Below are 26,322 nucleotides of genomic sequence, written 5' to 3' on the forward strand. Positions count from 1 at the left end.
GAGGAGGAATTTTGAGAGGCCTGTAGAAACATGGAGAGCGTTGAAAGCTATCATGAGGCGGAGATTTGTACCTAGCCACTACTATAGAGACCTCTACAAAAAATTACAAAATCTTATACAGGGGTCTAGGAGTGTAGAGGACTACCATAAGGAGATGGAGGTGGCTATGATTCTGGCTAATGTAGTGGAGGATCGGGAGGCCATAATGAAAAGATTTTTGAGGGGGTTGAATAGGGAGATAGCCAATGTAGTTGAGTTGCAACATTATGAGGAGGGAGAGGACATAGTGCACATGGCTATGAAGGTGGAGAGACGGCTAAAAGGAAAGGGTACATCAAGGTATACTTCGGTTTCTAGTACTTCTTGGAAACCAAAGTGGGACAAAAATGATCAAGTTGTAGCAAAGGAGAAGACCGAACAACCAAAGGGAAAAGATTTGGGTGAGGCTGAAACCTCAAGAAAAAGTGAGAATGAGCTTAATAGTAAGAGTGAAGGAAACAGTGAAAGTGAGATTGTGCTGAAAAGAAAGAGTGAAGGTGAGATTGAGAAGAAAAGAAACAGTGAGACCGAAATGGAGAAAGACAGAAAAATGAGGGAGAAAAAAGAAGAGGGTGAGACTAAAACTTTAAGCAAAAGAGAGAATGAGTTGAAAAGTAATTTTGAAAAAGAGAGTGAAAAAGAAAAAGAGAGTGGAAAGAAAAGAGAGTGTGAAGAAAGTGAGAGAAAAACAAAGAGAAAAGTGAGTTTTTGTGCTAAGGCGAGTCTTAATCCTAACGGACTTGACGTATGTTTGCCTAGTATTGTTGTCTCTTTGTTGCAGGGATATGAGGTCGTGTTTCCAAGTGGTGTATTTAGTGGATTGCCACCTAATAGGGAGATAGAGCACTACATTGATTTTGTGCCAAGTGCGACAATTCCTAACCGACCTTTCTTGGAAAAACATGAGTCATTGACACATTTAAATGGACAAGGTAAGTTGTTGACTAGAATGCATGCTAAGCGGGAGGATTGTGTTCAGACTTTTCCTCATGTATTCAAATACACACAAGGTATGAAAAATTTTGTGGTTGATACTTTAGCAAGAAGGTATGTCCTTGTCTTCATTTTTGATGCAAAATTGTTGAGATTTGAATATGATAAGGGATTGCATGCTAATGATGATGACTTTGCTAATGTGTATGGGACATGTGAGAAAGCATCTTTTGGTAAGTTCTATAAACTAGATTGGTACTTGTTTAGAAATATTAGATTTTGTGTACCTACTAGTTTTATGCATAAGTTGTTTGTGTGTGATAGACATGCTGGTTTGTTGGGTAACCTTGGTGTAAGGAAGACTTTTGTTGTGTTGTATGAACATTTGTGGGAATATCATTTGCCTTTCAATGACGTGTTGCATGAACATTTGTGGGAATATCATTTGTCTTTCAATGGCGTGTTGCATGAACGTTTGTGGAAGTATCAATTGTCATTCATCGATGTGTTACATGAATGTTTGTGGGAGTATCATTTGCCTTTCATTGACGTGTTACATGAACGTTTGTGGAAGTATCATTTGTCATTCATTAACATGTTGCATGAACGTTTGTCGGAGTATCATTTGCCATACATTGACTTGTTGCATGAACGTTTACAGGAGTACAAACCATGGGGTTTCAACTTAGACTTAGCCTGTTTACACGTAATACACTTCTCACAAATTCTTTCCACATCACGTTTCATATGAGGCCAAAAAAAATATTCATGCAAAATTCCTAAAGTCTTAGCTACACCAAAATGACCCATCAAACTACCACCATGAGCTTCTCTCACAAGCAATTCGCGCAAAGAACATATTGGCAAACACAGTTTATTTTCCCGAAACAAAAATCCATCATACCTATAAAACTTACCAAACACCATTTTTTCACATGCATTGAACACATCACCAAAATCAGAATCTTGAGCATACAATTCCTTAATGTATTCAAAGCCAAGCATTTTTGTATCTAAAATGGAAAGTAAGGCATACCTTCGGGACAATGCATCAGCCACCACATTTTCCTTACCTTGCTTATATCTGATCACATACGGAAATGTTTCAATGAATTCCACCCACTTGGCATGGCGTTTGTTCAACCTTTGCTGTCCTTTCAAATGCTTCAAAGACTCATGATCTGTGTGAATCACAAACTCCTTTGGCCATAGATAGTGTTGCCAATTTTCCAAAGCCCTCACCAAGGCATACATCTCCTTATCATAAGTAGGGTAATTTAGGGCTGCCCCACTCAACTTTTCACTGAAATAAGCAATTGGACGGCCTTCTTGCATCAAAACAGCTCCAATACCTATGCCTGAAGCATCACACTCAATTTCAAAAGTTTTAGCAAAGTTAGGTAAAACAAGCAAAGGGGCATTAGTTAACTTTTCTTTGATCAGACTAAATGCCTTTTCTTGTTCTTTTCCCCACTTAAACGGCACATTTTTCTTGATGACTTCAGTAAGAGGGGCGGCTAAGCTACTAAAATCACGCACAAACCGTCTATAGAAGCTAGCTAAGCCGTGGAAACTCCTCACTTGGCTGACTGTTGTAGGCGTTGACCACTCTTGGATTGCCTTCACCTTTTCCTCATCCACCTCAATTCCTCTCTTACTAACAACAAAACCAAGAAACACAAGTTTATCCGTGCAAAAGGTGCACTTTTTGAGGTTAGCAAACAACCTTTCTTTCCTTAGAATTTCCAAAACAGATTTCAAATGCATTACATGTTCTTCCAAATTTTTGCTATAGATCAGGATATCATCAAAATACACAACTACAAATCTGCCAATAAATGCTCGCAAAACATGGTTCATCAAACGCATAAATGTGCTCGGAGCATTAGTTAAACCGAAAGGCATCACTAACCACTCATACAAACCATATTTAGTCTTAAAAGCAGTTTTCCATTCATCACCTTCTTTCATCCTAATCTGATGATATCCACTCTTAAGATCAATTTTTGTAAAGACACAAGAACCATCAATTCATCCAACATATCATCTAGTCTAGGAATGGGATGACGATACTTTACCGTTATGTTGTTGATGGCTCGGCAGTCAACACACATCCTCCATGTTCCATCCTTCTTGGGAACTAACAGCACCGGAACCGCACAAGGACTCCTACTTTCACGCACAAACCCCTTCTCCAATAATTCACTTACTTGCCTCTGAAGTTCCTTGGTCTCCTCGGGATTACTCCTATAAGCAGGTCGGTTTGGAATTGATGCACCAGGTATGAAATCAATTTGATGTTCAATCCCTCAGATTGGGGGTAAACCATAAGGTACCTCTTCAGGAAGGACATCTTCAAACTCCTGCAAAAGAGAAACAATATTGCTCGGCAAAGCACCGACGAGATCATTAGTACATAAAAGAGCCTCCTTGTACATGAGTACAATAAGGGGCTGGTGTGAAAATAATGCTCTCTTGATCTCACTTTTTTTGCAATGTAATTGAATTTTTCCTCTCTTGCTCTCACTATAGCCGAAATCCTCTCTCTTTCTTTTTCACTCTGATCAATGTTTTTCTCTCCTTTTTTTTTTTAAGTCTTTTTTTTTCAGTTTCGGCCTTCCTTTCCTTTTCTTTTTTTTTTTTTCATTCGAACTTTGTAACTTTAATTGGTCCTCCCTGACCTGTTTTGGAGTTAATGGCACAAGAGTAATAGGTTGCCTATTAAGAGTGAAGGAATACTTATTTGTGAATCCATCATGCGTAACCCTCAGATCATACTGCCATGGTCTTCCCAACAGTAAATGGCATGCGTGCATAGGAACCACATCACAAAGCACCTCATCCTCATATTTGCCAATGGATAATGCCACCAACACTTGTCTTGTCACCTTGATTTCCCCACATTCATTCAACCCCTGAAGCCGGTAAGGTTGAGGATGTTTCAAGGTAGTTAAAGCCAATTTCTCCACCAAATAAGTGCTGGCTACATTTGTGCAACTCCCACCATCGATAATGACACTGCAAACTTTGTTATTTACAAAGCACCGAGTATGAAACAAGTTCTCCCTTTGGTTACTTTCTTCCTCCTTATCCTGCACATTGAGAACTCGCCTTGCAACCAATAAATCTCCAACCACAGCATTTTGCTCATCATCAGCATCCTCCATAGATGGCATATCATCATTATCTACTTCTTCCTCATTTTCTGACTCAATCTCTCCTTGGGCATTTATCACCATCACCCTCTTGTTTACACACTGGCTGGCTATATGTCCGCGCCCCTGACATTTAAAACATTTAATATCACGTGTTTTAGAACTTGAAGTCTCGATTGTACCTGAAGTAGTGGCGGTCTTTAAGTTGGCATTCTTAGAGGATTCAAATTTTGGCTTATTTTGTTGCTGCTCATCCCTTTTTGGAGTTGTTTTCCACGAGCTGGTTGTAGCCATAGGCAGTCCCCTCCTAGCCAATCCCTTTCGTTTGAATTGTTCCTCCACCTTTATGGCTTGATGCACCATATCTGTCAACTCAACATAGTGCTGCATCTCGACTATATCCGCAATCTCACGATTTAAACCGTGCAAAAACCTAGCCATGGTGGCTTCCCGGTCCTCTTCTACATTTGCCCGGATCATAGCTACCTCCATCTCCTTGTAATACTCATCCACACTTTTAGATCCTTGAATTAACCTCTGTAATTTTTGATACAATCCCCTATAATAGTGGCTGGGTACAAAACGCTTCCTCATAAGCATTTTCATTTCCTCCCAAGTGTCCACGGGTGGCTCTCTATTCCTCCTCCTATTAATCAGTAATTGATCCCACCACACAATGGCATAATCGGTAAATTCAATTGCAGCCAACTTAACCTTCTTTATCTCTGAGTAGTTGTGACAATCAAAAACCATCTCCATTTTAGTTTCCCACTCCAAATAAACTTCAGGATCATTTTTACCTTGAAAAGATGGGATTTTAATCTTTATATTTCCTAAATCGTTATCCCTCCTAGGCCTACCCATCCTAGCTTCTCTATTTCTATACCCACGCTCAATCCTGCCTCGGTTCAAATATTGCTCATCAAACTCCTCCGACTCCGCCTCTCCATCAACATTCCGCCACGGACCACGCCCACCATGCTGCCTATTGTGGATGTCATGTTGCTGGCCCCTAGGAGTTTCCGCTTCTACCCTGTCCAACCTTTCGTGAATAGGTTCTAATTCAGCCCTCAACATACGCCTCATCTCCCCTAACATCGCTTGCATTTGGAGGTTTGGAACTGGAGGTTGTCGAAATTCTTCGGTTGTGTCTTCTTCTTGATTATTAGACATGTTTTAAAATCTGCAAACAAAGTTAGAATCCTCACAAGCACTCCCTCACGTGTTTCACTCAAGAATTGATACACTTGCACTCGTGTTTTCACTCTAAACGGCTTTTACCCTCATATGGTCTCGCACACTCTTGCCTTTTTCCACTCTTCTGTGTCTTCTTTAGTTCTTAATCGAATTTCAAGAAACTCATTCAAAATAATCCAGCAGCAATTCAGAAAATAAACAACCAAAACTCATCAAAAGTTCAAGTACTTGAATAAGGTGAGATACAAGATTGAAAGGAAGAAGTTTTCTTACTGGAATCGTGTACCCTTGATATGAAATAGGAAATAGAACGAAAATAAAAGATAGACAAACTTATCTTAGAACCAAAGCTCTTGATACCAAAATGATATGAACTTCACCAACAATTGTGATGAAACCCGATAACAATGATGGCTTGGAACCCCAAGATCGTATTGACAAGATTTGTTGAGCCTTGACCAGTCACCCAACTAGATGAGAAACAAGACTACGAAGGATTGAAAACGCCACACCCAGAAATCAGAATCAAGGTGATAAGTTTGGAGCTTGAACGCCACAAGATTAACTTGATAAGTTCAAGGAGTTCTTTGAAGAACCAAGAGGAACACAAGACCTCACAAAAACAAATAAGTTTCTGAAATTTCCAATCTGATATTAAAACTCGAAATAACCCCTTTATATACTTGGAACAACCCTCCAAGAATAGGAAAAGTCATAACTACAGCTTTAAAAGCAACACAAATATTAACATAACAAGTCCCACGAAATTTAGGCCTCTTGGACTTCTAGAGGCAGCCAGAAATGACTAAATGACTAAATTCAATGTATTTCACGTACCCAGGCAAGACCAAGTTCATTCACCTATTTAATATTCTTGAAACTTAACAAATTCACGTCCATTAATGGTCAGACCATTCATCATATTTCTATGTGCTAATTAGCCTCTTCAATTGCCTTGATGACATGGATTAAGTCTTGAATATTGTTTGAGCCCATCTTGGTCTTTTTAGAATCAGCCCAATTCTCTTGGATTAGCCCATTTAGTGCTTCCTTGAAACGTTTGGCTCTAAGTCTTGTAATTGGGCCACTAGGAAATGACAAAGGGTCTTGTACAAATTCAGCTCCATTCCCACTTGTATGATTAGCATGTCCAACTTCTTGGTTTGCATCAGGAAGGAGTTTTCGCAAGAAGTAAGGTTTATTGGCAATAGATAGAATGGGTTTACCACATATAAGATATAGGTGAGAAGGTAAGAAATTTTGGAACGAGTTTTAGCTATGGTTTTTGCACTTTATTGACATTTGTTACTCTTGCAGTGTCAAGAGTATCAAACCATGGTATTCCTACCTTATAAGTGAGGCTTTTTTTAAGTATACTTGGGATATTATCCTCTTCTCTTTAAAAAAGAAAAAAATACAAGCTTTTATTGGGAAAAAAAAAACTATCAATTGGTAGTTATTTTAGTGAGTCATTAACTCTATCTAACACCAACAAAATTACATTATTATGTGGTATGTGCAGCTCATTTAAGAACTAGTTTGGATAGTAAAATTCTCTCAACTCATTTCATCTTATATCATCTCAATATCTAAACACCACAAATACAAACATTTATCAATTTTAGATTTTCAATTTTTTCATCTAATCATTAACTAAATATTACAACTTTTTCAAATTTCCAAACAAAACACAAAAAACAATTCAACTTTTTCAAATCCTAAAACAAAAATTATATTAAAAAAAATCATATTTTAACAATATTTTTATTTATAATATTTTTATTCAACTTTTCCAAAATCCCATAAAATATTTTAACTCAAGCCATTTTACTACTATTCAAAATTATCTCACTACTATTAACAGATTTCTCATCTCATCTCATATATGTAATCAAATGATGCCTATATAATTTCTTAGTGTCTAATTTGAGTTTTGTACACAACAACTTTCTCTGCATGCATCATACCAGTATTCCATCCAATATGGATTTGGCTTCACCCATATTATGAGTTCCTTCTTCGTAGAATGCAGGAAAAGACACAACAACCCTTTTTAACTTGAAAAATGCTTAAGTCACCTATAAATTCTTCTGAAAAACTCCATCGATTTAACTTTTTTTTTTACTTAATGGTTAACAAATTATTTTTTAATGAGTTTGTGATTTTCTTAAATGATTAAAGTGATTTAAAAAATGCTTAAAAAATACAAAATAAAAAAGAGCATTTTGCACTTATCAATAGAAACTTTTGGGACACCCTCGATGGCCTAGCAGTTCCCTTTTACCTTTTATATCTCTTATTATCCCTCCACCTCAAATCAGACACGGGTTTCCTAAACAACATCCATCAACATTTAGTTTAACCCTTCCTTCCTTAGGTCTATGCCATTTTAAGTGCCTCAATTTAGGTAATCAAACCTCTAGAAATTTTATTCACCTGCAACGAGATATCTACGAGCAATAATTTTACTCTACTGCAAACTGCCTCTTTCCCCTCTTTTGTATCCGACATTATTTCTAAAAGCTTGTATCTTCTGTCTATAATGAGCTAATAGAGTTGTATAGGGTATGTTAATACTGAAAAAATTGCACAATAGGTCGGAAGAGGAGAAAAAGTCATTTTCGGCCCGCTCTAACGACTCGAGTTTCGGTCAGTGTGGTCTAGAGCCCCCAGCAGTGGTCTGATACGGCTGTACGACGTTGGTGCATACATCCATGGTGATGAATAAGAAGTAAATGTAGGAAAAATAAAGAGAGTGAGACAGATTTATGTGGTTTGGCGTAATGCCTACATCCAATGCGTTTAGAGGAAAGAAAATCCACTATAATATATTTATTTTTATAGTCTAGCAGTCACTCATTTCTCACTATATAATAGAAGTCGGAGATCTATTTGCTGGAGGAGACATTCACGCTGGAACTCTAGTCGTGAGGTTGAAGAAGCTGAAGAAGGAGAAGCCCCCTGTAGTCAATTGGTGGTTTCTTTTTATTTGACCCATCTTTCCGCGTGCCCCTCGGTAGTGGTGAGGAACAACCACTTTTCCTTGCGTGTCTGACATGCTATTTGCTTTCCAGTTTTTCCTTTCCGTATTATCCTTACTTTCTTCCTGACACATTCTCTTTTCTTGTCCCTTCCTTGTCTCTCCTTCATCTCTCATTCTTTTGTCTTCTAGTGGGGACCTTTTGATAGGCTGGGCCTGTTAATCTAGGCTTGGAATATTTTATCCCCTTCAGTTGTCCGCGATTCTTAAAGTGAATTTGTTTTAAAAAAGACCTTGAGAATCTTCAAAGATAAAATATGTAATCGAAATAATCTGCCGAAGTTCGTAGAGAAATAAATCTTGGGAGTGGATTTCTGGTTATCCGTTTTACTTGCATTAAGTGATAAATATTTTCGAGCGCAAAGTTAGATGGGAGGTGTACTTTACCGCATAAGATGTGAGCGCGAAACTCAGACGTGGCGGGAGATATACACGACTGCATAAAGTGCAAGGGCGGAGCTTGGATGTGGCGAGAAATGGGCTCAACCGCGTAAAGTGTGAAGATGAAGCTCGGCTTTGGCGGGAGATGTACTCGACCTCAAAAGATGCAAGCGTGGAGCTTGGACGTAGCGAGAGATATACTCGATCGCGTAAAGTGCGAGCGTAGAGCTCTTCTTGGCAAGATAAGCGGAAGGTTGGCTCGACCGTGTCAAGTGCAAGCGTGGAGCTCGTCTTGGCTAGATAAGTGGGAGGCTGGCTCGACCGCGTTAGGTGCGAGTGTGGAGCTCGTCTTGGAGTGTGAAGACCGAGTAGTCAAATGACCTGCCCGCTTGTTGGGTGCCTGGGAGCTGGGCGGTCCATAGCCTTTCTCGTTTGTTGACTTGTTGTCAAAGATAACTCAAGAAAGGTAGTTGTGGCATGAGTGTAACACTTGGCATTTATTGAAGGACATGCTGGCTCAGGAGTAATGTTGGGCAGCCGAAAGACTATATCCGCACTTCATTGTGAGGCAAGCCAAGTCGCCATAAGGCTAAACCCACCTATTGACCCTCGATAAGAAGGTAAGTAAAAGATGTTTGACAGAGCTGCAAAATTCAAACCGATTAGTGTAAATAATCTCCAATCACAAAAGTGAAATTTGCAAACCTGAATTGTGTCGTAAGAGTGTTGTGAAGGTCTGAGGCGGTTGTTGTGGCACGAGTGTAACACTTGGCGTTTGCTGGGGAAGATGTTGTGCCGGTGTTGCTGTCTAGGGGTGAGTCAAGAGACTCAACTAGATGGCACGAAAGTCAACAAGTCAATGGACTTGTGTTCGACTGGCCGTCCAGGCAAGTTTAGGACTTGTGCCCGGCCTGAGTTTGTGGTGAATCAAGGGACTCGGTTTGTAGCATGAAGGTTAGCAAATCAAGAGACTTGTGTCCAACTGGCCGTTTGAGCAAGTCCAAGGACTAGTGCCTAGCCTAAATTTCATGGCGAATCAAGGGACTCGGCTTGTGGCACGAAGTTCTGCAAGTCAAGGGATTTGTGTTCGACGGGACATCTGGACAAGTCTTGGGACTTGTACCTGGCTTGACTTTGTGGAGAAACAAGGGATTCGACTTGGTTGGCACGAGGGTTAACAAATGAAGGGACTCGTGTTCGACTTTTGCATTGCGGTGAGTCAAGGGACTCGACTTTGTTGAAGAAGATGTTTGTCCATGCTAAAAATGCCAACCTGGTTAGCGTAAATAACCCAAGTCACAAATGTGAGGTTTGCAAACCTGAATCGCTTTGCTAGAGTGGGGCGAAGGTTGGAGGCATGTCAACGAGGCCTATGGGCAGTCGTGTTTTGGAGATGAAGAAGATCCGGGTGCCTGCGATGCTACGTAATTTATTCTAATGGAGACATATTAATAAACCCAGGCGATGCTTGAATGGGCTTATGTAGTTAGTGTTCCATACCACAGAAGCTAATTCTGTTAGTAAAAATGAAATTCACACAAATTTTGAGAGTGAGAAACCAGGATGTTTTAGCTACCCTGCCTAATTTTTCCTTGACTGAAATTGTTTGCTGTCAGTTGCCGTCTTTGTTTTATTTATTTATTTACTAAGTCAGTTTACTGTCAGGAAAGTTGTCCGTCTTTAAGTATCTTCAAAGCGATGTGAACTTAATAATCTCTTAGAAAATTTTATGTTCATTTTCTCACGGGTCGTGTCCTGTGGATGAGTAGATCACTAGGTGGTTCCTTGTTCTCCATCACTTGTACTGTGCATGGTTCATGCAGGGCGCACGTTACACATGCGTAACACATGCATAAATACCAATTGTTAATTAGTCGAGATGTTGCCCGCTTAGTGAGGTGGCGGGCAACGTGCTCTCCAGGCATGTGGCCGAGCAGTTGAGTCTGTGATGGGTTGGCCAAGACGTTTTTGTTTGTGCTGTCCGTGGATGGGCAACCTGTGGGATGGCTGAGCAAAGTGGTGGCTAAGATGTTCTTATCCTTTTGTGATGCATGTGACGGAGGTGCTCTTATGACTCAGCCGCGTGCGTGACGAGTTGATGCCTATTGGTTTGGACGGTGAGTCCTTCTTTGTGCATGGCAAGATGGTCATGGTCGAGGAACTTTGTTGTCGGATCCAAGGGGTGGGTCTAAGATGGTGAGGCTAAGATGCAATGGGCGAGAAGTAACCTGTCATCCTTGGTCGGGATGCAGATGGGCGAGACTGCTGTGGGCAAGATGCAGATGGCCGGGATGTAGATGGGTGCTTGCCACTGGGCTGTTAAGGAACACGTGCGAGGAGTAGGTGGGCAAGGAAGTTGTGTGCATGGTCGAGAAGCATTTGGCCAAGCGAGGAACAGGTGCCCGCTGTGTGGCCTAGGTGCATGTGGCTGGAGAACTTGGTTTCTCGCCATTGTGTGGCTGAAGCATGTGGTTGGGCGAGGAATGGGTGCCCACCATTGTGTGGCCGAGGTGCATGTGGTTGGGCAACTTGGTTTCTCACCACTATGTGGCTGGGAGAGGAACAAATGCCCGCTGGGCCATTATCGTATGGTCAAGGAGCATGTGGCCACCATTGTATGGCAAAGGATGGGTGGCCGCCACCGTATGGCCGAGGAGGGGTGGCCGAGAAAAACATTCAAGGAATTGCATCCAAGATGCATGTGAGGTCATGATAGAGGAGTTTGCCACTGGGTGGCTAGGAACCGCACGTTGTGGTTGAGGGGTACCCCGCTGGAGATAAAGATTGCCGGCAATCTCAGTGGTGGCGGGGCTTGTGGGAGCCACATGAAGTGGGGCTCCCTTCAAGGCGCATAGGGCAACGTACACTTGTTGCCCACCATGCACAGTCTTCATCGTCGAGGACCACCCTTGCCACGGCACAAAATTCCAACAGCCCTCGTGGTGGCCACCAGTCTCCTTCATTAGTCCCACAGAGTGAGGTTGAGATGTATCTCGGGTGCACGTTCGAGTGCCCCTACTGGGCTGCATGCGGATGGCCATCATGGGCGGGGGCCATTCGGGTGAAGATAGAGGACACCAGCTGTCCATCTAATGGCCGCCGATGTCCCTGTTGTGCCACGATGGCGTCGGGTCGAGTGGTTCTTACCATGTTCGAGCCTGTGCACGTGGTTCGCATGGTAGAGCCACTTCCGTGGGGTGGTGTTCGAGGACCACCCCGGAGGAAACAGACAATGCCGACGGTCCATATGGTGGCTGTCGGTGCTGCCCTTCATTTGTGTCATAGCGAGATCGTGGCTCTTCTGGGTGCACATCGTGCACCCGTCTGGTTGGCATGCATGGCGCGCATCTCTGCAAGGTGGTGGTCGGGGACCACCCCAAAGAAAACAGACGACGCTGACGGTCTATATGGTGGTTGCCACGGTACTAAGCCACGTACTCCCCCCCTCTTTCTACACAGTACTAACCCACTCACCACTGTGCATTTGCAGCTTAAGTGGCGAGTAGCTTGGGTTCTTGCCTAGGCGAGAAAGGGTTCACTCACCCATTTTTTGCAACAGTGTTGTTCATAAAATAAAATTTGAAAAGCCAAAATATTTATATGGGAAAATTTTATCTGCTCGTTCGATGATCATTTGGCATGCCGAAAAATCTTCCTTCTCCCGCATCAGGTGTAGATATTAAATCAGATCCAACAGACGGCGTCAACTGTTGATGCCTAAAAAATCGCACAATAGACTGGAAGGGGAGAGAGTCATTTTTGGCCCGTTATGATGACTTGGGTTTCGATCGGTATTGTTTGGAGCCCCTAACAGTGGTCTAGTGCGGCTATATGACGTCAGTGTGTACATCCATAGTGATGAATAAGAAAAATAAAGAGAGTGAAACATACAAATTTACGTAGTTTGGCATAATGCCTACGTCCACGGACATTTGGGGAAGGAAAATCCACTATAATATGTTTGTTTTATAGTCTCTCGTAGTCACTCATTTCTCACTATACAATAGAAGTCGGAGATCTATTTGCTAGAAGAGACATTCATGTTGGAGCTCTCATTGTAACACCCCGTATTTTAGTGTATTTTTAATTGAAGGATTATTTGTTATTAATTTAAAAATTGATTCTCTTGTTTTAAATTTTCATATTTTAGTGGGTTTATTTTTATGATTTTTAATTTGTGAAAATTAAATTTGACATGTTTCCTTAATATTAATAATTGTTATGCATTTAAATTTCTCTTTATTTTAAATTAGTTTATTGTTGGGTTTAATTATTTTATTTTCATTTAATCACTATGTTTGAATTATTTTATTTTACTTGTTATTTTGAAACCATTTTCGATGGATCATTTTTGTAACCCAAGATGTGAGGATTTGACCTTATTTCTTTCCCTCACTTTTTCCTTTCTTCCTCTTTTTCTTTTCTCCTCATTTTGTTTTCTTCTCTGCCTTCTCCCGCGCGACGTTCCCCCTCCCTCTCTCTCCCGTGCGCTTCTCCCTCTTCTCCCAGCCACCGCCGCGCGCCGTCGTGCGTGCCACCACCCAGCCCATCAGCTTCCCCACCGGTCGGCGACCACCTCCCTCCATTCCCAGCTCCTCCATCGCCGCCGTTAGCCCCCACGTGCAACACCAAGCCGCGACACCTCTTGTGTTCGCGCGCCGCCGTCGTGCCACCTCCGGCCACCATTCTTCACCACTTCATCCTCAACCTCCTAGGAACTCAATGCATTCAACCTCAGCTCCGATCCACCACCGGTGAAGTACATCCAACTCCATTTCCAATTTGGGAATTTTTGCACTTCAACCACCTTCCACGCCACCACCCACGGCCAACCACCACCACCACTAGCTTCACCGACATTCCTAAGTCCTACCCTATCAATCTTGGGTTTTCGTTTGTCCCCGTTCTAAAGTGGGATTTTGAGACCCACGGCCACAATGCATTTTGTACTGTTACGTTGTTGTACCACCACTTCTAGCACCTCCGTGATCTTTCTAAAATTATATTATAGCATTGTAAGTATTTTCTCAAAAAATTTTTGAGATTTAAATGTATTTTCGCGCTAACTCATATTTACTGTGAATTGGTTAGTTGTGTCGGACTGAGTCCGAGGAGTAAAAGGATCGGTTGTATTGGATTATGGAGTTCGTGTGATTGGTTTATGATGTGAGATTTGTTGATTGTTTCAGGTTTAAATATTGGTGTTTTGTGTTTGACGTGGGTTACGGTGGATATTGGTGATTTTAGGAAATGATGATATATTTTGGGATTATGAAAGTTTTAAGTTTTGAGGAATTAAAATAGGTTATTTAAGAAGTTTAGGCTTAAATATCAAAATCCGTGATTGATTGAAAAACTTACTGAAATTACGTGATTATTTTTATAGGTGACGATTTATAGTCGACTCGATATTTTTTAGGAAAATTCTGAAAAGCTAAGTCGTCCAGGTAAGCGGGGTTCCTATGCTAGATTTGCATAAAAATAAATTGGGCTAAGGTTGATTTTTGAAAATATGCATGTTTTGTTATGAAAAAAGATTTGAACTACCTCAGTTATTTGTTCTGCATTACTTATGAGATTCTCTTTAAGAATAAAGTATTTTCTTGCATGACTGGTGTAGACATGAGTTATTTTGCATATTGCTTCAGAACTGTGCAAAAGAGAGCGAATACGAAAGTTTGTGCATAAAATTATATTTTGTGATATCTGAAAATTCTGTTCTGTTCTGAAGATGTTCTGTACTCTGATATGATGTGATTTTTGAAAACTTTGTTCTGTTCTGAAGATATTCTGTACTCTGATATGATGTAATTTCTGAAAACTTTTGGCATGACATTCTAAATCGGGATGTAGTTTGTGGATGGTGACCTATTTGACCTACCACGGGTGCTAATAGTGGCTTCTGTTTGGGTTGGTACCAACTGTTCTGTTTCTGGTGCACCCACTTTGGAAACAAAGTGGTTTTTCTGGTGGTCTTTCCTGTGTGCACACTCGGGGCTCCGAGAATAAATAAGGGGAAGATTCACATTCTGTTTCTGCTCGGTTGGTCGCCGGAGTTTGCACAACCCTACCAAGGAGGTCAAACATGGAATTCTGTTCTGATATGATGTTTCAGTTATGCTGTGCCAAGGAAATTTTGAATAAGAATATTTTTAAATTTTCACTCTAATATTTTTATAGTATGTTCTGACTCTGCATTCTGAAAATAAAAAGTGTTTTGTTCTGTATTATGAAATCGGTAAATGCTCATGTTTGCATACTAGTATATACTCTTTGCTTACTGAGTTGTTGATAACTCACCCCCTCTTATCTCCAATATTTTCAGATGATTTTTGAATATTTCAGCTGAGGATCAAGACTATGAATAATTAGGTGAGATGACTTAAGAATAGTGGATTAAGAATAGAAAGTTTTCGATGAGTATTGGTGATTTTTGATAATTATATTGTTGAAATGTGAGTTTAAGTGACATGTAGAGAATTAGGTAATTTTTGGAGTTACTATATTGAAGATCTTATATACGAGTATGTGTGGTTAATTAAATTTAAAGTGTTTACGTTTGATTTGAAACTTTTGGAAGAGTATTAGCAATGTTGGAGTTGATTATCAAGTAATATGAGTTAACTCTTCGGACTCTCGGGGACGGGGCGTTACACTCGTCATGAGGTTGAAGAAGCTGAAGAAGAAGAAGCCCCTAGAGTCGTCTGGCCGTTTCTTTTAATCTAACCCCTCTTTCTACATGCACCTCGATAGTGGTGAGGAAATGCTACTTTTTCTCTTGCGTGTCTAACATCTTCTATTTTTTCCACTTTCTTCCTTTCAATCTCTTTCTTACTTTCCTCCTAACACATTCTCTTCTCACGTCATCTCTTTCTCTCTCATTCTTTTATCTTCTAGTGGGGACCCTTTGATGGATTGGGCTTGGTTGTCTGGGCTTGAGATATTTTATCGCTTGAGGGGTAATAGAATAATCCTTTTCAAACTTGAATTCTTTTCTGCTCAAGATTTATACCATTTGAATTAAACAATATATATGGTTGAAGGCATGCGTTATTATTCTTCAATGCTGCATGAGCATCATTGCATTTACGTTTCTTACATAACTTGCTTTTGGAGGCTAGCTTGACAGAAGATCTAAAGCAGTTTGTTGAGACTAGTGCTTCTTCTGTGAAGCATGTCGAAGATTATGAAGGTCGGAGATTGAGTTTTTCTCAAACATGTTAGTTTGATTTACCGGTTTACCCAAAAGAAAATTTATGCAGCTAGCAATCTAAAGATTCTAACATGCTATCTCTTTGCTGTGTTTGTCAGGGCATAAAAAAGATTATCATGTTTTCTCAACAATTTGAGACTAGTAACCATAATAAATTCAAAACATTATCATGCTTGTAATGGCTACATCACAAATCCGAGTGTTTGAAACTCGTGTTATTTGCAGTGCAAAGGATCAAGAGAGGCGGCAACAGAGAGAAGACGTTAGAGTTGATAGCTAAAACGGTTTGCACACAAGCATGCATTTCCCTGCTTCGATGTGCATTGAGCAGGCTGTGCAAGTTGAAACAACAGACAACCTCTCTACAAGGCAAATGCTCAATGTGGATGGTGCAATTGGGGTCCCTTTCTTTTCTCTGCCGGCAGAGGAATGTTCACCAAGCAAGATCAGATTGACATGTTATTCAGAGATTGTCGAGATTTGCTATCCGAATGGAGTCTTGCTGCTGGCACAGTCCATTGGTCTGATTGGCTTAGTTGGATTGCACTTATAAATATTCTTATCCAGACCTATGGGTTATGTTTTGTGTTGCTTATTAAGGTAAAATACATCAGATCTGGGAAACTGACACATTAGCGATGGGAGTTTTGAAACTATATGGCCCTTTTTATCCACAAGGGTGATGCCATAGAGTTGCATGGTCCCCTCTCAGATATAAAACGGTCCTATGTTCACTGCCACTGATATGACTAGTTAGTGACAAAAATGTATACTTTCATTAACTTGGTGTTATTATATCTTCGATCAAGCATGTTGCATTTTCCTTGAAGTAATACAGAATTCGAGCTGATTGCTCCTTAAAAAGCGGGCACAACCTCTGACCACAAGAGGTTGAAACAACTTCTATGATGCCACCCATGGGAGAATAATGTTCTCTACACCAGAGTGAGAGCATTTCAATAAGCTCAAATCATGAAGTTTCGATTATGGTGATGAATCGGTCCATATTATTCTTAAATTTCTTTAAAATCAGATCGAATCACTCTTTACACCCCTAGGTGTGCTTGAAATTCTACAAAAATGAGTATTACTATTTCTTTACACAGAATGGGGGTGGATATATGAATGAGACCAATAATGCCAGAGAGAAGATGAGACCAATAATGCCAGAGAGAAGATGCTTGAAAGTACCCTAGTGTTGTGTGAAAATAACACATCACTTTTAGTTATTCTACAATACAAAAGTGATAAATAAAATATAATTAAATAAAACCGAACATGTGCCAAGCAAATCCATATTGTGGTGGGCAGACGGCCATTTGGCAAAAAAAAACTAGCAATCTGCGATTTCAACATCAAAGTACAGATGGGATATTCTGCATTCCATATGAAAATACTCCCACTTATCGTATTGTTGGGATAGGGTCCGAAAAATACAAACTTTAATTTAGCTCAGTCTCAAAAAAGAATACGATCTAACCAAACAGGGTAGAACATATGCTCTACTTTTTTTTGAGGTAGGAGTTCAATCTGAAAAAACGCCTAAAAATGCTGCCCCGACAAACTTCAATGTTCCGTGAAGACAAACTCCGTCGAAGACAAGAAGACAGGAAATACTTACCACCGAAAAACCAGAGAAGACGGAACACAGAAAAATAACCTAACCGCAGAGTAATTTCCATAACGGAAGACGAAAAAGAAAAGGCAAGCAAGAGCGACAGAACAACAACAGAAGCAGAGGATAGCAAAGAACCCAAAACCAAAAGTATGTGTTGTTGACAAGACTCCAATAAAAACGCATACTTTTCTTTACCCACCATTAATCGAAGGGTGAAAAAACAATAACAACTAGACTTAAGAGCGAGTTCAGCTTCCTGACCGAAACATAATTGCAGCTTCCTTTGTGATCAACACCCAAAGTTTCCCATTTGATCTAGAGGATCAGCGGTGAGAATCTTCATGCTCATGTGGGCTTTCCCCATATTTACTCGATCTCTTACCCTCTCACCACCACCACCACCACCACTACCACCAATCCAGGCAAACACAGAACGCACTGAGGCAGTATTGTGAAAGAACAATACCCAACACCTCCCAAACCCCAGTAATGGCTTCAGGTAGCAGAAACGTACGCTCACAACACGACAATCAAGCTCAGTCCTCGAACACAGCGAGCAACATGAGACCCCACCATGCGGAGTCTTCCATCCCCAAAGCCATTGAACAGTTTACCGTCGATGCTCGCCTCCACGCAGTCTTTGAACAGTCCGGCGAGTCGGGTAAGTCCTTCGACTACTCCCAGTCCGTTAGAGCAACCACACAGTCGGTTCCTGAGCAACAAATCACAGCATACTTGTCCAGAATCCAAAGGGGTGGCCATATCCAACCCTTTGGCTGCATGATTGCCGTGGACGAAGCCACCTACAGCGTAATCGCGTACAGCGAGAACGCCCGCGAGTTGCTGGGTCTTTTGCCTCAGTCGGTCCCGAGTCTGGAGAAGCAAGAGATTTTGGCAGTTGGGACTGACGTGAGGACGCTCTTCATGCCCTCGAGCTCGGTTTTGCTCGAGAAGGCGTTTGGAGCTAGGGAAATTACCCTGTTGAACCCGGTTTGGATTCATTCCAAGAATTCAGGGAAGCCCTTTTATGCGATTTTGCATAGGGTAGATGTAGGTATTGTGATTGATTTGGAGCCTGCGAGGACGGAGGATCCAGCTTTGTCTATTGCTGGGGCGGTGCAGTCACAGAAGCTGGCAGTGCGGGCGATTTCACAGCTGCAGTCGCTGCCCGGTGGGGATATCAAGCTCTTGTGTGATACTGTGGTGGAGAGCGTGAGGGAGCTTACTGGGTATGATAGGGTAATGGTGTATAAGTTTCATGAGGATGAGCATGGTGAGGTTGTCGCGGAGAGCAAGAGGCCTGATTTGGATCCGTATATTGGGTTGCATTATCCTTCCACGGATATTCCTCAGGCATCAAGGTTTTTATTTAAGCAGAACAGGGTTAGGATGATTGTGGATTGCAATGCCACGCCTGTTCAGGTGGTTCAGGATGAAGGGCTTATGCAGCCTTTGTGCTTGGTTGGTTCCACACTTCGTGCTCCTCATGGTTGTCATGCTCAGTATATGGCCAATATGGGATCAATTGCCTCGTTAGCAATGGCAGTTATCATCAATGGGAATGATGGGGAAACTGTTGGTGGGAGGACTGCAATGGGGTTGTGGGGCTTGGTTGTTTGCCATCATACTTCAGCTCGCTGCATTCCATTCCCTCTCCGCTATGCTTGTGAGTTCCTAATGCAGGCTTTTGGACTTCAATTGAATATGGAGTTGCAATTGGCATCACAATTGTTGGAGAAGCATGTTTTAAGGACTCAGACCCTCTTGTGTGATATGCTTCTTCGTGCCTCACCCACTGGAATTATTACTCAAAGCCCTAGTATTATGGACCTTGTGAAGTGTGATGGTGCCGCCCTCTACTATCAAGGGAAGTACTATCCACTAGGTGTGACCCCGACTGAGGCCCAGATCAAGGACATAGTGGAGTGGTTGTTGGCTTTCCATGGAGATTCCACAGGTTTAAGCACAGACAGTTTGGCTGATGCTGGGTACCCTGGAGCAGCCTTGCTTGGAGATGCAGTTTGTGGGATGGCTGTTGCTTTTATCACTAAAAGGGATTTTCTATTCTGGTTTCGTTCCCACACTGCAAAAGAGATCAAATGGGGTGGTGCAAAGCATCACCCTCAGGACAAGGATGATGGGCAGAGGATGCATCCACGTTCATCATTCAAGGCATTTTTGGAAGTGGTAAAAAGCCGCAGCTTGCCATGGGAGAATGCAGAAATGGACGCAATCCACTCTTTGCAGCTAATTCTGCGAGACTCATTCAAAGATGATGAGGCAAACAATTCTAAGGCTGTTATACATGCCCAGCTTGGGGATCTAGAGTTGCAAGGGATAGATGAGCTTAGCTCAGTGGCGAGAGAAATGGTCAGGTTAATAGAGACTGCAACTGCTCCTATATTTGCTGTAGATGTTGATGGCTGTATAAATGGGTGGAATGCAAAGGTTGCAGAGTTGACAGGGCTCTCAGTTGAAGAAGCTATGGGGAAGTCTTTGGCTCATGATCTTGTTTATAAAGAATCTAAAGAAGCAGTAGAGAAGCTTCTTTCTTGCGCTTTAAGAGGTAGTCAGTTTACATCTACTCTCTTTGTGTCTGTCAATCCAAGAAGTTTAATAGGATAATATATTGGTGTCCAATTTATGTTGAATTAAATCAAAAGATGTAAGAGAGCCCTTGAAATTAAAGCAACTAAAACAATTTCTTTAGCATGGAAAGTAGTTATTAGTATGTTGCATTAAATTGTGTTCTTTCCAGATGACAGGACAAATTTGTGATTTGCCAAAATATAGGTATTGCTCATGTTGTAATCATATAATTTGAATTATATATGCAAGCAATAGGGTTATTCGATATTGTCCCTTTTTTGCAAAGCAAAAAAAGGGCTAATTTCGAATGACCTATCGCTTACATATACAATTCGAATTATATATGCAATATTGTCCCTTATGATGAACTATTAGTATTTTTGGCCCAAAGGTTCAAGAATTTCCACTGTGTTCTCCATAATGAACTTAATGGATGCCCCATTGTGGTTGCTGCTCATGCTGTTAGCATCTGGAGATGGACAGTGGCATGGGTGTCAATGTCCAACCCGGGGTACGCAGTGCCACTGCAGTGACTTAACAATCATAGACTTGAGCATGTTGTTGATATTCAGAAATGGTTCCCACGCCACAACAGAGAGGCTATTAATCTCTTGTTTCATGGATTGGAAGGTCACAATCTTATTCTTATGATTGGTTAGCACTACATTCATTTGTATTTCGAGCTTGAAAGGAACCTTCCATCAATTGACATATAGTATTTAGTATTGGCTTTGAAAGGGAGCTGGTTTTGGTAAATATGTTTATATTACTTTAATTTAACTAATGCAGGTGAAGAAGAAAAGAATGTAGAGATAAAAATGAGGACATTTGGCCCTGAGCATCAGAAGAAGGCTGTATTTGTGGTGGTCAATGCTTGCTCCAGCAAGGATTACACAAATAACATAGTTGGAGTTTGTTTTGTCGGTCAAGATGTTACTGGTCAAAAAGTGGTGATGGACAAGTTCATCAACATTCAAAGTGATTATAAGGCTATTGTTCACAGTCCCAATCCTTTGATCCCTCCCATATTTGCTTCAGATGATAACACATGTTGCTCAGAGTGGAACACTGCCATGGAAAAACTCACTGGGTGGGCCCGAGGGGACATAATTGGAAAAATGTTGGTTGGTGAGGTTTTTGGCAGTTGCTGTCGACTCAAGGGTTCCGATGCTTTGACAAAATTCATGATTGTCTTGCATAATGCAATTGGAGGGCAGGACACAGACAAGTTTCCATTTTCCTTCTTTGATCGAAAGGGGAAATATGTACAAGCTCTCTTGACAGCAAACAAGAGGGCAAATATGGATGGCCAGATTATTGGAGCCTTCTGTTTCTTGCAGATAGCTAGTCCTGAATTGCAGCAAGCCCTTAAAGTTCAGCGGCAACAAGAGAATAAATGCTTTGCAAGAATGAAAGAGTTAGCTTACATTTGCCAGGAAATAAAGAATCCTTTAAGTGGCATTCGCTTTACAAACTCTCTTTTGGAGGCTACAGAATTGACTGAAGATCAAAAGCAGTTTCTTGAGACTAGTGCTGCTTGTGAGAAGCAGATGTTGAAGATTATAAAGGACGTTGATGTGGAGAGAATTGAAGATGGGTAAGTTTCTCAAACAAATTATTTGATTTACAGTTTTACCCAAAAGAAAATGTACTGCATGTAGTAATCTTTATTGTCATTTGGCTGCTAAACATTTTACAACTTAATTAAAATTTGAGTGTAAACTAGTCATAATTTATCGTCATCTCTGTATTGCCACTAAATCTAATGCATCCAATTATGTACCATGATATAGTATTATCAGCTTCATATTAGGCAATTCCCTACAATAATTTCTTCACTGATGCGATAGCGTACTATGATGAAATTTAAATCTATTGACTGCAAGTATCATTAGATGCAGTTAACTCATCAAAATATTCTAAATATATATGGCTGGCTACATGGACTCTTGAGTTATCATTCAACTTTACAGTGCTACCAAAACATAATATGTATACATTCGTAAAATTCTCTGCTACGATTTGTCAAAATGGGGAAAGAAATAGAAATGTTCTTGCTGAGAATAATTATAACTGTCTCCTCTACTCTAAATTTTCCTTGTATTTTCATTCCATTCCATATTATTCTTATCTTGTCTTCAGTCCTTCCTACCTTGTTCAAGTTTCACGCTTGTATTGATATCTATGCTTCAGCAATAATTTTGTTGACACAACCTGACTTAGTTTCTAATTTCGTTCAGAATCAGTTCATTGGAACTTGAGGAGGAGGAATTTTTACTCGGGAGTGTCATAAATGCTGTTGTTAGCCAAGTAATGATATTGCTGAGGGAAAGAAATTTACAATTGATTAGGGATATTCCGGAGGAAATCAAATCATTGGCTGTTTATGGTGATCAAGTGAGGATACAGCAGGTCCTTGCTGATTTCTTGCTAAATATGGTGCGTTATGCACCATCTCCAGAAGGTTGGGTTGAGATTCACGTTCATCCAAGCTTGAAGAAAACTTCTGATGGATTGACTCTTGTACATACAGAATTCAGGTATATTAGACTTGCATTCATTTTTCATTTTCCTAACTATATGTGGCATACTATTAGGAATCATGTAAGTTATCTTACTCTTGAGTCTTTACTTCTTTTTTCTTTTTCTTTTTTCATATTCTTATCTTAATTTGTTCACTCCTCTTGTCCTTCAGCACTTCTTAGGATAAACATAGTGTCAATTTTTGAATTCTTGATCATTCGTTGTATTATTTCTAGTAAATTATGCTGCCAGGCCTGTTGCTTTATCTTTATTTTAAACCTAAAAGAAGTTGACACTGATTCGGCCAAGTTAAGCATTCAATCAGATTTGAAGTGGTTGACTTATCTAATTTAAGACAATCATTTGACTCCCACTTAGATGTAAGTGGTTGATGTATCATAGACAAGATCTTTTGTGGTGGCAACCATTACTCCTAGGATGAGTTTTTGCATGTTCTATCCTATAACATTGCAGGACTTGATGATGTACAGGTGCAAGAATTCCTCTTACCTAATGCAGAGGCTTTACCCACTTCAACAGTGCGAAAGAGGCCTGCACTAGTGTCCGGGATCTGTAGGAATATTAGATATCCATTGCAGTACTCTTGTATTCCAGAAGGTTGTCTATGTTTAACTAATTTCCAATCCCCCTGGCCCTCCTGTCCAAATCTTATTTTTGTTGCAGTTTGTTTTCCATAATCTTGAGGGTCCAATAAGCTAATAGGTCCTCTGAGACTTACTTGCATCATCACTCTTTCTTAGATCTATGCCATCTGTTAACCTTGTCGTCATGGATTCTTAGGGCAGCCAATCATTATGTGGATGTTTTGGTGGAATCTTTAACCTGGTTTCAATTATCATTATTTTATATTGCTAGTTTTGCAATGCCCTATAGCCTATAGCCTATCAAGACTATTTTCCATGACATTTAGAAGTGGGTTTTGGAGTTGCCTATTGCCTGCATTAGGGTTAGCCTCAATTTGTCCTAACCATCCAGGGTTGCATCTCTATTATATATATATATATATATATATATATATAATTTATCATGTGGACTAGTCAAGAAACAGTTTGACAATAATGAGCTTTAAGCATAAATTAAGCTAGTCACGTGATACTGGGAGAAAAGTTGCTTTGGCCAAATTCATTTGTAAGAACAGATTATATATGGAAGTAATTGGTGATTACTTGAAACTTCCTTTCCGTCCTAAGATGCTATAAATATGTGTGAAGATATGAATCTTATTAATGTCTTTTGATTTTCTTGTGACTAATATTGATTTTATCTATGAAGGATGGTATGCCCTGGCGAAGGTCTTCCTCCTGAATTGGTTCAGGACATGTTCCATAGCAGTCGATGGATGACTCAGGAAGGCCTTGGGCTGAGCATGTGCAGGAAGATTTTAAAGCACATGAATGGTGAGGTCCAATATATCAGAGAGTCTGAAAGATGCTATTTCTTGGTTATTCTTGAACTTCCCATGCCTCAGAGAGGCTCACAAAGTGTCGAGTAGGTCGTCAGCTTTGCAGATGCCCCAGACTGTAAAGCTTTCTCAGCTCTAACCCGAGATACTCCTTCAGGCATACACCCTTTGGACGGTTTGCTTTGCATAACCCAGATACAGTAATCACACTTGAACCGGAGGCACTTGACTAAGCTGATTCAGTAAGATTAAGAGCATGTCCTTCTACCCGTTTGGAATGTTATTCTCTTTGCTGTTGGGCAAGACTAGTCCCAGACACCTACCTATCTTATAAGGAAGCTGATTAATTTCTAGCTTGATGTAGTCTTAAGATCATACTAATGTAGTTGTGTACCGACCTTCTTACATGGTGTGCCGCCATACGTATTCATCGAAGAGCAAGAGTGCCATTTGAAATTGTTGTTGTTGAGGGTTCCCATGATGAGAAGCAGTTGGATTGACTTTAAGCATGTGTTTTAATTATTGTTTGTACTATACCGTCAAGTTCCCAAAATAAATGTAAAATGTCATGCTTCAGGGTTTACTCCCTCTAAAGCTAGTTTGCTGTATATCCTTTACTTTGATGCAATAGAGCCAGCCAACAGCCCCTGCTGCAGTTGATTTTCATGCCTTATGTTCTCTGTCATATGACCAATATATGCATTTTTCTCACTTTTTGGATGTGCCAGTGCATCACCAATTCATTCAGGATTCTCCACTGTCCTTTACAATGTTGCATGAAAATTTGGTACCTCTGTTGGATTAAGTTTGACCATTTTAAAAGATAGTAGTAGCTGAGATGGTTTGCAATTAGTTTTTGGACTGTTCCTCCTAGCCGCCAAAAAAGGTGGCTCATTGGGTTAAAAATAAATAAATAAAAAACCGGGATATTTAGAAATTTTCTAATGTGTATGTATTATTAAATCAGGATAATGCACCTTTTTTTTTTTTTTTTTAATAAATTGGATGTCATTGCCATATCCATTTTAAAAACATGGATAGATAATGAGCTTTTCAGTTCAGCTTTATATTGTATATTTTTCTATTGTGGGTGGAGATAAGGATGCGTGCCATGTTAGAGCTCAGGGCTTTTTCTTATGGGAGTGTCAGTCACTTGTTTCCCTTACTGATAGATAATATTTCATTAAAATAATAATATTTTAATAAAAAATAATAATGAAGATTAAAATACAGGGTGGAATGGATATGCAACCAGTAATTAGAGTTATAGATGAATTAAACTTTGGTGTCCCGAGGAAGAGTGCCAACAAAAGGTTATGTTCCATATAAAATTTGGTACAGTTCTCAAGGATTTACTTTCGTCTAAAATGCATATAAATCCAGAAGAGATAGATGCTATGCAACAAATTTACAATTTATTTTCGACATTCAGGAACCATCCTTTCACACATATCATCAACTTCTTACAAAGAAGAAAAGTTAAAAAGACTGCCTTCGTTCGTTTTCTAGAAGGGAAAAAAAGCTTCTTTTCCGCCCATAAATGTTTTTTTTTTTCACATCATTTTTTTAACACTTTTAAATGTTTAAAAAAAAGAATAAAATTCATAATATCATTAAATAATATTTTCTTAATTACTACATAAAAAAACTTAAAAAAAAAAAGGAACGGAATTCTCAGCAAGATCCCTAGCATTGCCCTTCTAGAAAGAGAAACTCCTCATTCTCTTTAAAAAAGTTACTCATCCTTTTGAGTGTTTTCATCGGAGAAGAAGGTGGAGTCTTAACTCTCATTTTTTTTCCTATTCTTTTTGTAGTACCGATTTGTGTATATATTTTTATGTTGGTATTTTTTATCTCTCATTTCCATCGGTTTGGTTTTGGTCAAATCTCCGGTGACCGACTATCCACACGGGTCTCACCACCTAATACCCCAGTCGCCAATCTACTAAGATGAAGCAGAACCGGGTAAAAATTTCAGCGCATGACACTCATGCGCAGCTCATTTTGCACGTGGCTATCACACGCCGTCGTGCCATAATGTGTCTGTCAATTACATGCATTGTCGCGCCATAATGCATTCGTCTGTTACATGCGCTGCATCAGTAGATTCTCCACTTCAAGATCTTTCACATCTACCCCACTTCATCTCACAATCACCAGCAAGTGAAGAAATTTGGCCCGTCGTAGTCTAGTCCATTAAATGTCGGTCTT

The 26,322-nt window shown here is 40.3% G+C and overlaps 2 protein-coding genes across 2 annotated transcripts in view; one reads left to right on the forward strand and one right to left on the reverse strand.

The window, feature by feature from the left end:
• LOC118348884 overlaps positions 1-5,300 on the reverse strand; it is a 6,251-nt gene extending 951 nt beyond the window's left edge. The window contains exons 1-3 of the mRNA XM_035691428.1: positions 3,654-5,300; positions 3,309-3,401; positions 2,009-2,625 (exon numbers count right to left, since the gene is read on the reverse strand). Coding sequence (XP_035547321.1) covers positions 2,009-2,625; positions 3,309-3,401; positions 3,654-5,300 — 2,357 coding nt within the window. The remainder of the gene's footprint in view (positions 1-2,008; positions 2,626-3,308; positions 3,402-3,653) is intronic.
• A 12,176-nt stretch (positions 5,301-17,476) lies between these two features.
• On the forward strand, positions 17,477-24,784 carry LOC108979502 (phytochrome B). The gene is made up of 4 exons (XM_018950190.2): positions 17,477-20,142; positions 20,955-21,762; positions 22,406-22,705; positions 23,982-24,784. Exons 1-4 carry the CDS (start codon positions 18,066-18,068, stop codon positions 24,199-24,201), a joined length of 3,405 nt encoding a protein of 1,134 aa, XP_018805735.2. The 5' UTR covers positions 17,477-18,065; the 3' UTR covers positions 24,202-24,784.
• Positions 24,785-26,322: the final 1,538 nt, after the last annotated feature.

This window comes from Juglans regia, chromosome 7 (assembly GCF_001411555.2).
Source record: "Juglans regia cultivar Chandler chromosome 7, Walnut 2.0, whole genome shotgun sequence".
Classification (NCBI taxonomy): domain Eukaryota; kingdom Viridiplantae; phylum Streptophyta; class Magnoliopsida; order Fagales; family Juglandaceae; genus Juglans; species Juglans regia.

Excerpts from the sequence above, each read along its gene's own strand:
- LOC108979502 (XM_018950190.2), top strand. The coding sequence starts at position 18,066 with ATGGCTTCAGGTAGCAGAAACGTACGCTCACAACACGACAATCAAGCT. Across the intron at positions 21,763-22,405 it reads GTGGAGAGAATTGAAGATGG|AATCAGTTCATTGGAACTTG; the intron begins GTAAGTTTCTCA and ends AATTTCGTTCAG. Across the intron at positions 22,706-23,981 it reads CTTGTACATACAGAATTCAG|GATGGTATGCCCTGGCGAAG; the intron begins GTATATTAGACT and ends TTATCTATGAAG.